General features: G+C 47.2%; 1 protein-coding gene across 2 annotated transcripts; it reads right to left on the minus strand.

Moving 5' to 3' along the window:
* Positions 1-607: 607 nt before the first annotated feature.
* gon4lb (gon-4 like b) lies at positions 608-17691 on the minus strand. 2 transcript variants are annotated; one of them, XM_003457561.5, is made up of 30 exons: positions 17509-17691; positions 16568-16709; positions 15430-15563; positions 15279-15353; positions 15120-15164; positions 15013-15045; positions 14813-14917; positions 14371-14472; positions 14148-14288; positions 13739-13970; positions 13100-13201; positions 12978-13018; positions 12761-12861; positions 10157-10400; positions 9993-10079; positions 9284-9467; positions 9054-9204; positions 8788-8935; positions 8573-8689; positions 7145-8227; positions 5573-5816; positions 5330-5487; positions 4601-4798; positions 2585-2728; positions 2200-2508; positions 1800-1898; positions 1596-1722; positions 1151-1514; positions 961-1063; positions 608-877 (listed from the first exon to the last, which is right to left on the minus strand). In XM_003457561.5, the coding sequence occupies exons 1-30, from the start codon at positions 17530-17532 to the stop codon at positions 761-763; spliced, it is 5154 nt and encodes a 1717-aa protein (XP_003457609.2). In that variant the 5' UTR covers positions 17533-17691; the 3' UTR covers positions 608-760. The 2 variants fall into 2 exon arrangements, with proteins under 2 accessions (XP_003457609.2, XP_019220411.1); XM_019364866.2 differs by lacking the exon at positions 17509-17691 and adding an exon at positions 17272-17444.
* Positions 17692-18006: the final 315 nt, after the last annotated feature.

Consider the following 18006-nt stretch of genomic DNA (forward strand, 5'->3'; position numbering starts at 1 on the left):
GGAGTAAGACAACATGCATGAAGAGGATGATGTGGACAAAATACTCATTTGCCTAATAATTCTGCACTCCCTGTATACAGTCAAGTCAGTGTTGTTTGAACTCAAAGAAATGGGAGTCAGTAATATCTCAAAATCAAGCACCAAAGAGCTGAGAGCTCATTAGCTAAGTGACTTTTTTAATCATATAAGTTATTCAGAGACATCTCAGAGATTTTAGAAAGCCATCTGTAAAGACTGTGACTCATTTGAAGAGGTTTTAATAGCTTATTGTGAATATCCCTCGTCCAGTCGGGCTCAGCTTTTATCCATCACAGCGTATAAAATGATTTTCCAATGTGATTTCAATAATAACATCCATCAGTTCATTCTCTTATCCTTATCAGGTTAAGAGAATGAACGTAGACATTCATTAATGTCTACGTTGAACAGCAGAGTGCAGCTCACACCTGTACTTCCTGATGAAAGGCTCAGCGGCTTTATTCAGAGGAGTTTGGGATCAATCACACATGAACTCGGGTGTAACACCTTCCACTTAGTTTGGTACTTTTGCAGTAAAATATTTTCTACAATAATCAATTTGATGTGTCAGCAACATCAGAGAACATGAAAACATGTAAAACTCTTTTATTGATTTAAAAAACAAAAAAACAACATATTTACAGATTTTTTTGTGGACAGTAAACATCAGTTTTGCTTTCTTTCATTTTAAATAAAAGACATGGTGCCTTTTCATTGGATAAGCTCTTCTGACTGGTTAATATCAGTTTTCTGTTTCATTGGCTGCTTCTGTCTCAATGGGCGGAGCTTCATCCTCTGAGCTGGTCTGACGTGCTGCTGTCCGAAACAAATGCATCAAATCCCGAAACCTGCGGGACACCTGAAGACACGAGAGGAAGTTAATAAAGTGAGCAGTCGAGAAACCGACTAATCATGCTGGGAGAACACTGAACAGCCAATCACCTCGCTGGGAGTCTTGTTGCCGAGCAGGCTGGAAATGGCCTGAAATGTGTTCTGATTGGCTCCTTCTTGCTGACATGTCTTCAAGATGACCCGGTCTGCTTCTCTGAAAAACAAACAGTCAGGCCTTCAATAGGTGCCTCCTAACTCCTTTTCCTAATCACCTTTCCTTCGTTGAGGTGAAAGAAAGTACCTCGTCCACAGGATCACTTTCTCCCCGCTCGCAGTCAGAGAAATGTTTTTGGCACAGACAGGGAGGTCAGGAGGAAGAGGAGCTGGCCGAGGAGGAGTGCAGAAGGCTGCAGACGTGGAGGAAGCTGTAGTGGAGGGCGGAGCTACAGAGGAGGAAGTAGACATCGTGGAGGTGCAGGCGGAGCTACAGAGGAGGGTCACAGTTAGCGGCTGCAGTGTCTCCTCTCTCCTGCTCCTCTTCGCTGCTGGGCTCTGTTCCCTTTTCCTCTCCTCCTCTTCTTCCTCGCCCTCCACCTCCTCCTCCTCTTCCTCCTCTTTTGTGTCAGCCAGTGGGAATGAGCCTTCCCATGATGCATCACACCGATCTGTCAACACAAACAATAAAGTTATTTAAAGCAAACACACACCTGTCTGCTAAACGACTAACAGAGGATCGTGTGACATACCTGGCTGGGGACTGTCATCGCCCCCCTTCAGGTCCAGGTCTTTGTTACCTGGTTCATCATGGGCAGCACTTATCTGAGAGTAGAGTGGGTCCAGACTCTTCATGGCCCTGGACACGCCCCCTGAGGTCTAGAGGAGAGATGAACAGGTAAGTCAGGTGTATTTCTTTCTACGCGTTTCACCCCTGGTCAAACATACAGACATACCTTATTGCCATGGCAGCGGGAACATCCTTTCCTCTTGTGTTTCTGGATCTTTGAATCACGACAGAGGCAGGGCCAGTCTTTATCGGACCAATCACAGCCCTGCAAAGAATAGTGTAAATCTGTCCAATCACAGGCTTGAAAACAGTAACAATGTAAATCTGACCAACCACAGGGCTGAAAACACAGCCAGGATATCAGCAGAAATAAGCAAAAAATCCTGGATCCCGACTTCCAAAAGATCTGGAGTCATAACGGATCTAGATTTCCAAAAAACAGATGTGGAATCTGATTTTGGAGCGCTGTGATTTGTGTTTTTCTACCAACGACCTGCAGTACAGACCTCCACTAAAAGATTAAAAAAAAGGAGCTGGGACAGGAAATGAGCTGACCCCCTTCAGACCTTGTAGTTTCTGTGAGAGTCCATCTTCCTTCTCTGACGCCGGTTTGTCATTGGTTGGATCTTATGTCCCTCCTCTTCCTCTTCCAGTTCTGGCAACGTCACCTCCTCAAACCCGCCACTGGCCCCGCCTCCTGAATCTTGGCTGACGCCCTCTCCACCTTCCAAACCGCCGCCTCCATCTTCTGGCCAATGGGTTTCTTCAAACTGTCCAGGATGTGCTGGAGGTGGGCGGAGCTCGTCAAAAAACACCCAGAATTCAGCTTGTAAATGGGTGTGGCCTTTGAGCAGCATAGACATCTGAGCTTTGAGCTGAAAACATGAAACAGCTGAAATTAGCACAGGTTAGTTCCACCTGTCTGGTTAACCTGGTTCAAAGACCTCGTACCTCGTGGACGCTGGTGGGACTGAGGTCCTGGCCTATCTGCAGAGCTTTGATGATCTTCTGGTAATGCGACGGATTGTCTCCAAAGCTGATCTCGAGCTGTCGCAGGAAACGCCGGCTGCGCTCAAACGCCTGCTGCTCGTCGAACTGCAGAAGCACGAAGAGTGAAAACACCGTTAAACATCTGGACCTGTTAACACAACACGTGACCTGCTATCTCGGCACATGCTCCATAATTCACAGGTTAGTGCCTGTAAGAATCGCTGAACTCTGACCGATCCTGTAGCAGCGATTCTTGTGACCTGTGGATGGACGGAGGCGTCGCCATGGTGTGAACTCGTTGTTACTGAGCTAAAAAGCTGCGGTGATACGGATACTTTCATGGAGCACATGAAATGAGGCACGCCCATATGGAAAAGAAATAGAAAAAACTTATAAAAGACTTGCATCAAATGTGGGCTACTTCATATAGTGAATCATATAAGGCTTATATGATTTACTCATGAAAGTGGCCACTTTCTCATTACTTTCATATATTGTTTTAGTAAGTATCCAAAACATACAAGTTTCATTTATATAATTTTTCTAGGGATCTTATATCTGTTTTCACTCTTGTGTGCTTTTCATACAAGTTTCACACAAGACAGATACAAACTTTATAAGATTTATATATATCTTTTCCATATGGGCGGGGAGGTTTGTTTATTCAAACTGCGCTGCTCGAGTTCTGCAGCACACTGCTGACTCGCAGTTTTTTACTTCCTGTTTAAGAATCGATAGTGCTTTGTTCTGATGCTGGAACGCCATCTGTAACTGCATGATCACGGCAGATTGAGTGCGTGCACTCACGTCTCAGCTCATGCGAACAGATGGGCGTGGTCCAAACATGCTCGAGCACGGCGGCCTGTACAGAAGCAGCTGTGTCAGCCTCTAGAGACATTCACTGTCCTGCTGGCAGCTACGGCAACTCTCAAGGTGGAATGCTTTGCTGTATGAGGTAAATCAATCAGGGCACCTTAAAAAAGAAAACGATCGAGGATTCTTGTCTATGGAGCTTGGAAAGAAAAGCGTCTGGACTTCTTTAAGTTGCTTGAAGACGTTTCACCTCTCATCCGAGAAGCTTCTTCAGTTCTAGGGTCAAATGGTGGAGAGTCCCAGATTCAAGCCCTGTGATCGATGATTCTCTAAAGAAAATCTGCCCTTTGTGAACATGGAGATAAAAAGAGTGTCATCCTTCAGCTGTTCTCTCGTCTCACTAGGAAACTCTTCACCCTCCCAACAGGTTCTCACCTGAGGAGCTCTGTGATTGGCTGAGGCTGACTTTAACTTTAGTTGGAACTTTAGGAATTTAGGGATTAGAGATTTGTAAAAACACATTTTGAATTCATCACTTGGAGCCTTTATGAAGAAACTCAATGAACATGTAGCTGATGCTGAAATGCGATTGTGTGGGTTGCCATGACAACAGCAGAAGCCAGCGCCTGAGATCGTCATATTCTTTTGCTTTATTTAGTATTCAAGTTTGTGTACACTTACAGTGGAAAAGGATCATCTTTGAGTCCAGTGATACATTTTTTTCTTACAAAAGAAAGTTTCTGTGAACATGATTGTGGAGTAGTCACCCCCTCCGGGAGTCACAGGAACCGCAAGTTGTGAGCGGGAGAGACAAGACGGACTTTTAAGGCTCTTCAACTTTTCCACTGCTGGTTTACAAGGCGTACACGGTAAAATTATGCTGGTTAATTTGTTAAGCACTTGTGCACTTTGTTAAAAGACATAAGTGTCTGAAATGATGTCGTAAGTACCAATGATATTATTTTACTTGCTTCTAGTTTTCACTGTGCTCCATGATTGTGAGAGGAAATAAAAAAGGAATTGTGGACATCAGTACGAAGTGTGAATTTTTTGACCAGAGTTGATACAGAACACCTGGGCTGTACCTGAGGTCGGACTCTGATGTCATCAACAGGTAAACCAGCAAGTTTAACTGCAATGACAAAAACCACATGAGCTGCTCACCAGTCCACACAGCAGTGCCTGCTCAGGATGCAGGAAAGCGGCAAAGTCTTGGAGGAGGTCCGTCCGGTTTCCCAGGATGCAGCGCAGTTTCCTGAACAGCTGCATCACTTCCTGTCCATCTCCCACCTGCTCAAACTCGCTCAGCAGAGACACAAACTCCTCCACCTGCTCAGGTACATCACGCAGCGCCTCACGCACCTGTTGACACACAGGAGGAACATCATGAGCCCACCTGTTCTAAGGAGAGATGGTGATTACTGTTGCCATAGAAACAGACAAACTGAAGACCGCCCCCCTTGTACAGACTGTACGAACTTCAACGAGCGTCACGCCTCACCTGTACAATTAAATGTCACCTTTTTTTTAACTCGATCCAAGCGATTATAGCAAACGCCGACTCCAACCACCTATATGTTAGGTATTTTATTCTTATCTTATTCCAGTTTTTCTAATTTTCTATGTAACTTTGCACTATGCACTTTCTGCTGTAAGAAAACAAATTTCGTACGTGTGGGACTAATAAAGGTTATCTTATCATCTTATTCCTCCTGTCAGAGGAACAGCCACGAACGTTTTCTCATTGACCACAAGAAACGCAGGAAACTGAAAGGAGGAGGTTCGGACGCGATGATGTCACAGTGTCTGGAGAGACCACGTGTGCAAAGACGGGAGCTCAGTGAACAGCGGGACGATTTACCGTCCATCGCACCGCTGAGTGTTGTTGCTCACCCTGCTGAGGTAACTCTGTGCGAACGCCATGTCTTTGCTCTCTCTGTGCGGGTCATTGTCCAGGATGTTTTCGTCATACAGCAGCAGCAGTTTGGCGCCATCTTTGCTATGGCGCTCCTGACGGCTCCTCCTGAGGCCACGATGAGGTCGGCTTCGGCCTGCAGAGACAACAGGAAATAAGAAACAGGAAGTATTCGGTCACAGACGGCGAGTGTTTTAAATGGCGTTTAGACGCAGACCCACCTCGTCCTCGTCCGGGACACCGCTCCCCTACTCCTCCAGGTGTCCGCTCTCTGGACGGCGTCTCCTCGTCTAAACCTGCTTTGTTGCTCCGTCCCTCCCCTGAGTCCTCTCCTTTTGGCCCCTCCTCCTCTTCCTCCTCCTCCTCCTGCGACCCAGGAGAGGTGGGAGAGTGCTCCTCCTCTGAGTCGCCATCTGTACAGAGCCGCCGCTCCGCCGCAAGCCATGTCAGCTGCTTCATTGTCTCCTAAAGGTCAAAGATCAGAGGTTATCCAAACCCTCGGCACCTCATGAGCATAACTTTTCTTTTCAGCCATGCTTTTCTAAGGAGCTTGGAAAGAAAAGCGTCTGGACTTCTTTAGGTTGCTTGAAGACGTTTCACCTCTCATCCGAGAAGCGTGAAGAACTGAAGAAGCTTCTCGGATGAGAGGTGAAACGTCTTCAAGCAACCTAAAGAAGTCCAGACGCTTTTCTTTCCAACCTTCTTAGACTACGATGACCTGGATGACTGAGAACCTTCACAGATATATAGCCATGCTTTTAATATTTTTTAAACGAATCCAAACGCCTCCTCGTAATAAAAACAGACTTCACAGCCGAGAGTTACCGATATCCAAATAAGTGAATACCAATCATTCACAAACGTCTCCCTGAAAACGTCTGTCCTCCAGTTTTGTTTTGGTTTCATTTACAAATCAAACTGATCTTCATTAACGTTCATGTTTCTTCTGACTGTGTCCTCTGGATTCAAACCCAGCTAAGGGTTTGGTGATGTTTCTCTCAGAAACACCGTTCTCAAACCCTCTGAGCATCATCCTACTCTTACTTAAACTTGATCATGCTGCTGTAATACAAAAATGTTCACTTTAGGATCAATAAAGTCTCCGTCTATCATCTCAGCAGCGGTTCGTGCTGATGAGCTTCTACTAAAAGTATAGAAAAAAAAAGTTTTCTATTCCACTTCAGTTTCTGCCTCAGACACAAGAACACGAGAAAATCTTTAGTCTTTGTTTCCTCAAACCTGAACTTTTCTCTCTGTGTCGGAGTAAAAATACATGATCATAGACAATTTCTGACCAATGAGGAGGCAACCAATGAAATTCGTTTCACTTTTATTTAAACATCACTAAATCACAACAACAGTCGCCTCAAGGTGCTTTTTATTGTAAGGTAGACCCTACAATAATACACACAGAGAGAAACCCAACAATCATATGACCCCCTATGAGCAAGCACTTTGGCAACAGTGGGAAGGAAAAACTCCCTTTTAACAGGAAGAAACCTCTGCCAGAACCAGGCTCAGGGAGGGGCGGGGCCATCTGCTGCGACCGGTTGGGGTGAGAGAAGGAAGACAGGATAAAGACATGCTGTGGAAGAGAGACGGAGATTAATAACAAGTGTGATTGTAGGGTCTACCTTAATAAGCGCCTTGAGGCGACTGTTGCTGTGATTTGGCGTGAGTAGTGGTTTAATTACTGCCAACATGAAGGCCTGCGGTACGTAGCCATTAATGAGCATAAACAACATCACCAAATCTCCAAAGGTGGAAACTTTTAAGGTAGACTTTATATTTACCTGTAACTCTGGAACTGACAGAACAGACTCCTCTGATGCTGATGACATCACTTCTTCCTCATCTTCATCCTGTGTGAGGTCATCAAAGTCCTCCTCCTCATCATCATCTCCATGCCGGTCCTGATCTTCGTCCTTGTCCTTCTCTCCACCGTCGTCTCTGGCTCCGCTCCTCTCCTCCCTCTGTCTCCCTTCCTCTTCCTCTCCACCCTGCTCACTCTCACCTGCTCCACCTCCTTCCCCCCCCTCTCCTCCCGCTCCCCCTCTCCACTGCTCCTGCTCCTGACCATTGTTTTCTCCTCCATTCAAAGTGACACCAGCAACAGTTTCCTTTTCCTCCTGCTCCAGTCTCTGCTCATCCCGCCTCTCCTCTTCTTCCACATCTCCTGTACATGACATCAGGCTGAGTGTTGACACCAAGACCATGCTCTCCTCGCCTTCCTGTTTTAGCTTTTCCTGCTTAGAAAAGGCCTCTTCCTGCTGCTCACTGATTGGCCCGTGGATGTGATGCTCCAAAACATTTTGGGGGGAGGTGGGAGGAGCTGAGGGAGTCCACACCATCTGGAGGAGGAGGCAGCCCGGCTTCAGTGTGTTTGTAGTGTTAGGACTCGTGAGAGAGGGAATGGGCAGGAGAAGGGCAGAGGGGGTGGGGCTCTCCTGTGCAGACACGGTTTGTGGTGTATTTTGGCCAAAAGGAAAGCAGGACTGCATCACCTTGGCACACACGGGGTGGGCAGGGCCTGGATGAACAGCAGTCAGTGGGACCGCTCCACAGATGGAAGCTGGTGCCAATGGGAGGGCTCCTGACACAGTAGTGGGGGCAGACAATAATGTGACACCCGAAACAGGTAAAAAGTGCATGTCCACCTGTTTCTCTCCGTCTGGCTCCACCGGCAGATCTTCCTGCGCCTTGGCGAGTGGCAGCAGAAATTCATTATGCGCCAGAGTGAAGACGCGCCTGTGGGGGCGGGGCCGGGGTCGGTACCTGTTGATATAATTGGGGTGGAGCCTGAGAGTGCAGCCTGGGGGAAGCCAGGGGGGGTAACAGGCATCTGACTGGGTCTTCTGGATGCTTGGGCGACTGTTCTGCAGACGAGAATAATCGGAGAACAATCTGTGCTCAGCCTCAGATTATGATGCATGAGCAATACTCGCATAGTAGCACAAGAAAATACACAAAGTTTCTCTTTGTTATAGTTCTGAGACAAAATCTGAATCAACAGGTCACGTTGAAAGAAAAACTTTAGATTGAACCTGCTGGCCGATTTCAAACTGGTCCTGTATTCAAAAACTAAACAGGCAACTTCAGCTCCCAGCAGATTTGTACCTGGGTCTGAATGGATGTAGACAGAGCCACACAATAAAGGGGAATTCTATTCTATTCTATTCTAGATGTGGATCTGGATCACGATCGGGATTAGCTGTTCAAACCTTGAGCCAGTTTGGCATGTTTTCACCGTCTCTGTCCACCGGGGGGCGCTGGTCCTCCGGCTGGACTCTGCTGCAGGCGAGTGGCAGCGGCGGGACGACGCCCTTTGTCACAAATGTCTGAAAGCAACCACAAAGTTGGGCCCGAGTCATTCATTTGAAATGTAACTTTCGCTAATGATGTCACACGGTGCGTAGTGAGGTCACTCTGATGTCACCTTGATGACATTGTCAGGTGCTCTTGGGCCGCTCATCTCTCTGACGTGCTTCCTGAAGTTCCATCGACTCTTACAGAGCAGGTGCGAACTGATCAGCTCATCGGACTGAAATGCTCCCTCGAAGTGTTTCAGGCCGAGAGCGATGAGCCTGTACAGAGGCATGATGGGAAATATGTTTTTACTGAGTTCAATGAAGAATAGAAGCCATAAACTTACACAAAGTTCATGTGAGAAAATAAAATGTAGGAAGTGTGTGCATGTTTTACCCATCCTCTCCTGGCGTGTACAATGTTCTCAGGTTCTTGCTGTGGAGGGCGGGGTCTAGGCTACAGACAGGAAGTAGTTCAGGGTACAGGAACACGGGTCGTGTGGCGAACAGCCAGGCTGTGTCGGCAGGCAGCAGAGGGAAGGCAAGACCTAAACAGAACCAGAACAAGAATCTGAACCTGAATCTGTTTGGTGCATCAAACATGGCTGACAGGTAGCTTGCCCTTACTGTTGGTTGCAGGTGTCATCTGGGGGAGCCAGCGTTTGGAAGCTCGAGTGGGAGGAGCAGGTGGAGGCTCGTCCCTCTGCTCCACCTCGTGCAGCAGGTCCAGTGCACCCTGCAGGTTACACGCCCTGAAACAGCTGAAGGCGCAGCCTTGCTCCTGATGGCGGGCGAAGTGCTGCAGCTCCTCCTGACGGTGGAGGTGCTCATTAGGGCTGGTTGAGTTTCATCTTATTCACACAGCAACAACAGTCACCTCAAGGTGCTTTATACTGTAAGGGCTGGGTTTTAAAAAAAATTGAACTTCCTGATTCAAATCGATTTTAGTTTGAATAAAGCGATCTCGATTCTTTAAATCCTGAATCGGTTTTTAAATATAAATGTATTTTATCAGAAACTCCAGAATCAGCTCAAACAGGAAATGAGAGCAGATACATTTAAACACAGAGCGTGGATCGTCCACAGACACGCCGTCGGGGCTGAAACAGCTCATCAGTTCTGCAGGTTTCATCACTCTGACCAAAACTGACTGACTTGCTTCAGTTTTTGATCGACTGCAGAATATTTTTAAGGTTCTCTGCTATAAAAAGCCAGGCCAGGAAAATCTGCTTCCTGTTCAAGTAATAAGTTCAAGAGCTGAGGACACGCCCACCAAGTAAGTGCACACCTGCCCTGCTCAGCTATAGGTAAGTGTAATTGAGAAGTGTTTACTGACCAGGTAGCGTTTGGTGATGGAGGCTTCATGATTCAGTGCAGCAATGTGGCGACTCAGCAGGTGAACCTGCGTCAGCAGTTGCACATGCTAGGAGAGAAAGGGTCACATGATATCAGGCAAACACACCTGGAGAATATATGGGTGAGACAGGTAACCTTGCATACCTGCTGCAGCTGCTGTTGTAGTTGCAGTTTCTGGGTGTGGTCCAGGTGGAGGGAGGGGCTAATGCGACGTGGCAGCACTAAGACAGAAGCAATGGCGTTGTGAGGAGGGGTGGGCGTGTCCTTCAGAGTTGAGGTGAGGTGATTGGTCGTGTCCTGCAAGGCTCTCCGCTGCTGCTGAGCTTCGTACTGCTTTCTGACAGTCTGCCGCCGCTCTGTTAGCATGTTGGCCAACGGCGCCTCAAAGCTACGGACAGCAAATAGAGACACTGTGAGCAAGCGTGTATCACATGTTCTGCAGTCTGATACTTGGCCACCGAGTGTTTCACGTGTAAGTGGGTGGAGCATCATAGACAAATTGTTTCCTCTCAGCGTGACTCTTCTTCACAAGATCTGTGTGAAGAAGCAGCAGCAGAGGACGTCTGTCTTCCTCCCGACCCAAACAGCTACAGCACTTCTCTGCTGTGCCGTCCCAACGGGAGGCAGTGCCGTGCGCCACTCCTGTGTGTGTGTGTGTGTGCGTGCGCACAGGTGTTCACCTCACGCCTCGAACCCTCTTCATACGTATTCAGATCACAGCAACTGTGATGACACCAGCTTTACATCATATAATCTTGACATCAATTATACAGGCATGGTGTATGTTCCCTGCTGCAGAGCGAAAGCGGCGTCAGCCTTTGATGACGACGACGACAATGACATCTCCCAGAACACAACAGTCAAGTGCAGCCACACACCAGCAGCTGCTGACGCGGGACCGAAACAAACGACTCACCCAGCTGCTAGATCCACGCCATGTGAGAGGAAGATCCAAGTTACTGATGTGCTACACGGTGGAAAAGCAGGACTGAAGATACGACGTCCCAGGTAGAACATATTTCTCAGGATTCTGAGATGCTCTGCAGAGTAACAGGTACCCTTACTAAAATCTTAGGCAGATATTACAGTCTTCTAAACACAGTGCCGAGGCACTACTATTGCACCGTGAGCCTAAACCTGCTGGTAACTTGTTTCAGTAGACTCATACTTTGAATCAGGAGGTGTGGGATCAGTGACAGTAGCGCCTTGCTAAGAGTCAGAAATGTTCTTTTTGTTTTTTTATATGATTAATAAACGCTGCGGCCTACGAACGTCAGTAAAACACTATTCAGCGTCATTCATCACTCATTCATTAGAAACATCGTTATTGTAAATTTCCTACAAACACTGTGACATAACCCCTGGTTCACATGGCCTCACATTCAGCTATGAGGGCACCGCACAAACACCAGCTGTTCGTGTTGTATGCCGACAGTCACGTGACCAGGATGACGACATGTTTGTTCACAGCTGGACATGACAAGGTCTGAAGGCTGCCTGGAGCCACTGTGTTTAATGAAATCTATGAAGCTACTTTCAGAACTCAGTAATGTGACGAAAAGTAGAAACACAGATCTGCAGATCATTTCAAACAGTCCAGAGAACATGACATCACACAGACGTTAATCCTACGTGTTAAACTGTATCTGCGCTCAGCTGAAACGCTGCACTGTTTCAAAAAGCTCTCATGCTGAATTTGATACAGCAGTGTGTTTCCCTCTCAGCTTCATAAGATAAGATGAACCTTTATTATTCCCACATGTGGGAATTTTTTGGGCACGGCAGAGAGTACAAGTTAAGACCTGTAGGGTTGGGCGATTGATTTTACAAGTGTGTTTTTTAATGTATTTGCCCATGAGTTTGCTAATAATGATGGAGCTAATAGAAGCAGTCAACAGGAAAAAAAAAAAATAATAGCGCTGTTTGAACAGCAGCCTCTTTCATCTCCGAGCCAATGCACCGTCCTCAGAGCGCGCCCAAATGCAGTGATTCATTAACTCAAACTCATAACAGAAAGAAGGAAAGGCAGCAGCCTATGGTAAACAAAAAACATTTCGATGGTGGACACGTGCATGCTCATGCAAGTTAGTCGTGTTTGAGTAATTTGCTCACACTATACATCTGCACAAGCGGCACACCGCTTTGGTTACATCCTTAGGTTCACCTCTTTCATCCGGTTTAAAGCCAAAGAAATCCCAAATTGGCAACTTTATATTTTCTGGGCAATTAGTTCGTCCATGTTTGGACTTTTTCTGAGTGAGAAAATGGACAAATCAGTCCGTGCATGATTACATTGCTCCGCCCATCAAAAAGTCTGTGCATGCGCAAATTTATCATCCATCGCCGACTGTCGGACTGACGATTGTTGGTTGGAAAATTTTTACATATTGCCCAACCCGAATGAGCAATAAACATTGAGAAAAACACAATAGAATAGAAGGAGATAAAAAAAAGAATAACATACTATACAAAATAGAATAAAATGCTTTGTTATAATAGGAAAACTGCACATCAGGGAGACAGCTGCTCTTTAACTCTTTGTGAATGAGAGAGCAGCTGCTGCCAGATGTTCTAGACATCAGACTCCAGCTGCTTCTCTCTGTGGTTTCATGAAGCTCCAGATGTTTCCGTGGGTGATGCGATTGTGGTGATATTTTAAAAAAATGTTTAAAAACTGTGTTTTTTAACATGTGTTTGTATGTTTTTAATCTGAGCTCCCATCATGCACTGGGATGCAAGTATCAGTACCGTAAAGCCTGCGGCACATTGAACTTAGGGCCAGTCTGTGACGGGGGCTCCTCTTCCTCATGCTCCTCTTCCTCAGCCACCACCTCTTCTTCCTCCTGGAGCTGCAGAGGAGAGAAAAACAAAGAAAAGTTTGAAGCTCCACCCATAGACTGACGTTAAAGACGAATCCTGTAAAACGGAACAGAGTCAAGTTTGCAGAAACAAAATAAGAACTCACAGTTTCAAAGAGTTCTTCTAGCAGCTCATTTACTTCCTTCTCTGAAAAACAGGAAGCAGAATTCACAGTGAGGATTCTGACACTCTCACAGCTCCGCCTCCTCCTAACTGCACATCACCTACTGGTGATCTGCACAGCCCGGTCCGTCCTGTAGTCCTCCAGGTCGGGTTCATCCAGGTCCTCCGGGAAGTTGTACTCCGGGTCATCGTCATCCTCGGCCTCTTCTGAAAACAAACATCAGCTGTTTGCCGTTAGACGATACCATGACCTTCATTTTCAACTCAAAAGCATTTTTCTGAGCTTGTTTTCCGTTTCCGACATATCAGTAAAGTTTGTCCAATCCTGGATGTTCACCAACAGCACGCAAATAAAATAGATTTTTTATTGGTTTAAAAAAACAGGTTCACAATTGGTAAATGGACTGATTCTTATATAGTGCTTTTCTACTCTCCCGGAGTGCTCGAAGCGCTTTATGCAACATGCCACATTCACTCAATCACACCCATTCTCACAAGGACTTTGTCTACACTGAGTGCTTTCTAACGACATTCACAGACATTCACACTACGATGGATGCATCGGAGAGCAACTTGGGGCTAGTATCTTGCCCAAGGACACTTGACATGCAGACTGGAGGAGGCAAGGATCAAACCACCAATCATCCAATCAGTAGGTGACCTGCTCTACTTCCTGAGCTACAGCCACCCCACCGCATTTAAAATTTGAAGCCTCGAGCAGCCAGCGCCAGCATGACCTCTGACCTTCAAAGTCGGGGGCCATTAGGCCCTGCAGCCACTTTGTCCAATGGCGGTCCTCCTCCCGCTGGGCACTGCTCTCATCGTACATGTCGGCCGTTATGTCAGGAGGCAGAAGCTCCGCCTCCAGCTGACCCAGAGGGACGTCCACCAGAGGACGCTTGGAGCGCGTGCGGTACGCCAAACTGCTGGAGCCATTATCAACGCCACCATCTACATCAGATTTCCTGTCCAGAGACTGAAACATACACACAGGTGCAAGATCAAGACGGGACACATCACAGGTATTTACCCTTCATCCTTTTAATAAGGTGAGAACACAAAGTCTGACATCACACAGGTCCTTCAGTAACAGGAAGTGTTTAAAAACAGTTTGATATGCTGTTCCCTGCTGTTACCTGGTTACAGATGTTACCTGACCGTAGGTGTAGGAGGGGCTGCAGTCCAACTCCTCATCCACAGCCTTGAGTCTCTCCAGGAAGGACGATTCAGGAGGAGGGAGGAGCTGAGGAGCGCAGGTGGAACTCATCTGGTCGTGCGGGCTTCCTTCATATCTCTAAGCAATAAGCCAGAGGTCAGAGCAGCTTGCAGGGTCAGAGGTCACTGTACCACTTTGTGGTGGTCAGAGGTCAGCAAACCTGCAGGGAGCTGTCCATCCTCAGGTGTGTTGGAGACTTGTTCTGGGAGCCCAGGTGCATTCTGGGAGGTGAAGCCAAGCTGTCAGCATCACTGAGGAATGTCTGTCAAGATGAAAAGGTTTGTACAGACGGAAGTGATGAAATCTTCATTTACACAAATTCTGACACCCCGAGAGTGTGTGTGTGTGTGTGTGTGTGTGTGTGTGGGGGGGGGGGGGGGGGGGGGGGGGGCACATGTAGGAGCGAGAAATGAGGCCTCACAGACTGTCAGAGTCACCTGCTGCAGGTGAGACTGCACAGGTGCTCTTTGTCCTGTTTCTGGTTCTCAGAGTTTGGATTAGTGTCTCTTACTGATAACCTGGATCTCACATGTGTGACATCATGACTGCACAGTGAGGTCAGTTTCCTGAAGACAGCAGCAAGGTGAAAGATAAAGACTCACCTCCTCAGTTGTATCTTCCTCCTCCTCCTCTTCTTCATCAGGACAATACTCCTCATCAGATGAGTCTTCATTATCCTGAAGTTCAATGTCAATAAACTGAGGGGCCTGCAGGACGGACAGGTACGAGGGTAAAGCGTCACTGAAACTAAAAACATTTCAAATCCAACTTAAAACCTTTCAACACAGGATGATGAGTTTACCTTTTTCACTGCAGACAGACCCCTGTTCACAGGCTGAAAGCAGACACACAGGTCAGACTGGTTTCATGGGTAAACCGTCAAAGAAGATTGTGGGATGCTGAACTCACCTGAAGGCTCTGTTTGAGTCTGGACCGAGTCCAGATCTTTGGCTCCTGATGCGAGACAGGCAGAAAAAGAGAAGACCGTTTCTATTTTACATACATACAGAAAAAAAGCAACACATCCCTGACAGGTGCAGGTACACACCAACAGGTGAACAAACTCACAAACATGGGGAGGTCCTGAGTGTCTCTGATCGCCGCTTTCATCATGGCAACCACACGCTCGTCAGTGATCACCTCCTGAAACACACACATGTCTGAGTGTATGTGATAGTGCGCGTTAAAGTGTGTGTGTGTGTGGTGGTGTGCTGCTCACGTGCAGGATGGCGCGCACGTTGCTGGATGTCAGGTTCAGCTGTTTGGACTTCCTGTCCAGGTCAATATCCAGTCGTCCCAGTTCATCATCGCTAGTCTCGACGGTGACCGCTTTCTCTCCCATCATCTGCCCACCTGAACAGGAAAGTCCGGGTGTGAACAAATGCCAGCTTTGCCTCCTTTAGCTGATCTTTATACAGCACGGAGGGAGGGTAACTCCCTGGGCGTTTATCAATATGCGTACTTGTGCGTACTTGCGTTCTCGTGTACTCGTGATACGTCATCAGTCGGAGACCAAGTACTGTTCCAATTCGAAGTACGCATCACGCCGAGAACGCGAAAAAGTCCCGGATGTGTTCTCGATCCGCCCATTTTATCGAGCATGCATCGGTGTAGACTTGGGACAGCTATATATCCCAGAATGCATTGCGTCCAAAACTCAACAGCGGACTCCCGGCACATCGCCCCCCCCCCCCCCCGCTCGCGGTCTTCTCACTACTGAGGTTAAAGAAACCCCAGCAGCTGTCTATAGTATTGAGTGTCCACTAGAATAGAAATAAAAGCGTTCTAACATCTCACCTGCTTGTTTTTATTAAGGTATGTACACGTATGTACATGTACACTATTTTTATTAATAGAGGTTTCACTACTGAGGTTAAAAATGATATATAAGTCACGTAGATCACTTCTAAATGTTAATGTTTGGTTTATTTCAGTGTGTTATTTGTTCCTGAGTAAACCGGTTTGGCTGTGATTAAAGGTAAGCTTCATAACATGTTACTTACAGTTACATTAAGAGGGGACGGCAGTAAAAACTCCGGACCTGTGACATCATCACGTACGCTGGTGTTCCGACTGTACAAATCACGAGTCCGTGCTCGCGTACTTGAGAATTGAGAAACGGCCAACGAGTCCGTGCTCGCGTTCTCGGCGGGTACGTACTCCCGTGCGTTCTCGGCGGGTACGTACTCACCGAGAACGCGAGTACGTACTGGCGTACTTGGGCATTGATAAACGGCCCTAGTAACCCTCACCTGTGCAGATGAAAAGCGACCTGCATACAGACTGAACCAGCCAATCAGATCAAACCTGGTGAATTCATTTTTCCTTTTAAACACCATTAGATATAATGACATCACCTGAGACAGGTGTGGCATCCTCTTCTTGTGTGTCAGTGGGACTTCCTGTCTGCTGGTGCCTGTCCATCCCTCTGTCTGTCCTCAAACATTTGACCTCCAGAAGACAGACATCTTCTTCAGTGAGACGCCGCATCGCCGTCATCTGAGACACACAGAGAGCAATGAGACCCGTACTGATTGAGATCAATAAAATGATCAATATGGCAACTCCACCTTCAGCTGCTGATAAATTCATTAATCTGAATGAAGGTTTCAACTCTGTTGTTCTTCACACCTAGCTTATGTCCTATTGATCAATCAGAGATGTTTATCATCTTATAAAATCTGAGCATAAAGGCTTAAACTTGACAGTCAGCTTATGATGAAACAGGTGATCACTGAACAGCTGTCATCAGAGTCACAGCTGGCAGACGAATAGTTGCTGATAAACAGAGGGTTAGGGTCCCTCTAGCAAGATGTACCTAATAAAGTATCCGAACTAACCCATTTACAGCTAGATGTCAAGATAAAACAGCGTGTTAAAGTAAGTAAGTGAAAGGCTAAACAACCAAGCTCAGTCTCAACATTCAGGTTACAGTTCGGTGCTTCTCCGGGAACGGTGTGACCATTGTGACCGACGAGGTCGTCGACGTTACGGCGAGCCGGGGCTCAAGCGCTGTGCTAACTCAGTGACCGCAGAGTTCCAGCATCAGCACGGGACCTACCGGGAGCTTCACGGTGTTATGGTGGATCCACGCAGAGCCGATTAAAGCTCAAGCTCAAACTGCTCAGCAAACATAAACATGTTGGTGTTTGTGTGTGTGACAGAAAGCTAATGTTAGCTTTAGCTCACACACTGAGCAGGCGCAGTATGGTTTGTTTAGCGCGTAGTGCTCCAAATACAACGGGACCCATTACCCAGGAGACAGAACCGATCACACGGACGGACGGAAAGGACTCACCGTCAGGCTGAAACCGGCAGTCATTCGTTACGCTCTCATCTTCCGATGTTTGCTCCGTTAGCCTGTTAGCTTAGCTTCTGTTCCGCCAACGTCAATAACACTTCCGGGGCGAGACCTTGGCTGTGTCCCAAAACGTAGGCTGCATCCTTCGGAGGACCCGGCCTTCGCGGTCTACGGCTGTGTCCCAATTCAGGGTATGCACGCTTGAAGTACGCATTTCAGGTGCGATTACGTCACCGCCACGCGACGACGGCTGTCCCAATTCGAAGTGTACTCCAAATACGCCGTCGATTTCCCCAAATATCAAGCGTGGTCCGGTGCACGCTTTGGCTGTGTCCCAATTCAGGGTATGCACGCTTGAAGTACGCATACTACGCGTACTACCTACGGTGCGTACTACAAGTACGGGAAGTGCGGAAGTGAGAGGCTTGTGAAATGGGATGGTCTAGCCTTCGTCTTGCTGTTCAGGTTGCCTAGCAACCATGATACTAACCACGA

Source organism: Oreochromis niloticus, linkage group LG11 (assembly GCF_001858045.2).
Source record: "Oreochromis niloticus isolate F11D_XX linkage group LG11, O_niloticus_UMD_NMBU, whole genome shotgun sequence".
Taxonomy (NCBI): Eukaryota; Metazoa; Chordata; class Actinopteri; order Cichliformes; family Cichlidae; genus Oreochromis; species Oreochromis niloticus.

Excerpts from the sequence above, each read along its gene's own strand:
- gon4lb (XM_003457561.5), bottom strand. The coding sequence starts at position 17,532 with ATGACTGCCGGTTTCAGCCTGACG. Across the intron at positions 4,799-5,329 it reads CACAGAGTTACCTCAGCAGG|GTGCGTGAGGCGCTGCGTGA; the intron begins GTGAGCAACAAC and ends GTGTGTCAACAG. Across the intron at positions 1,064-1,150 it reads AAAGTGATCCTGTGGACGAG|AGAAGCAGACCGGGTCATCT; the intron begins GTACTTTCTTTC and ends TTTGTTTTTCAG.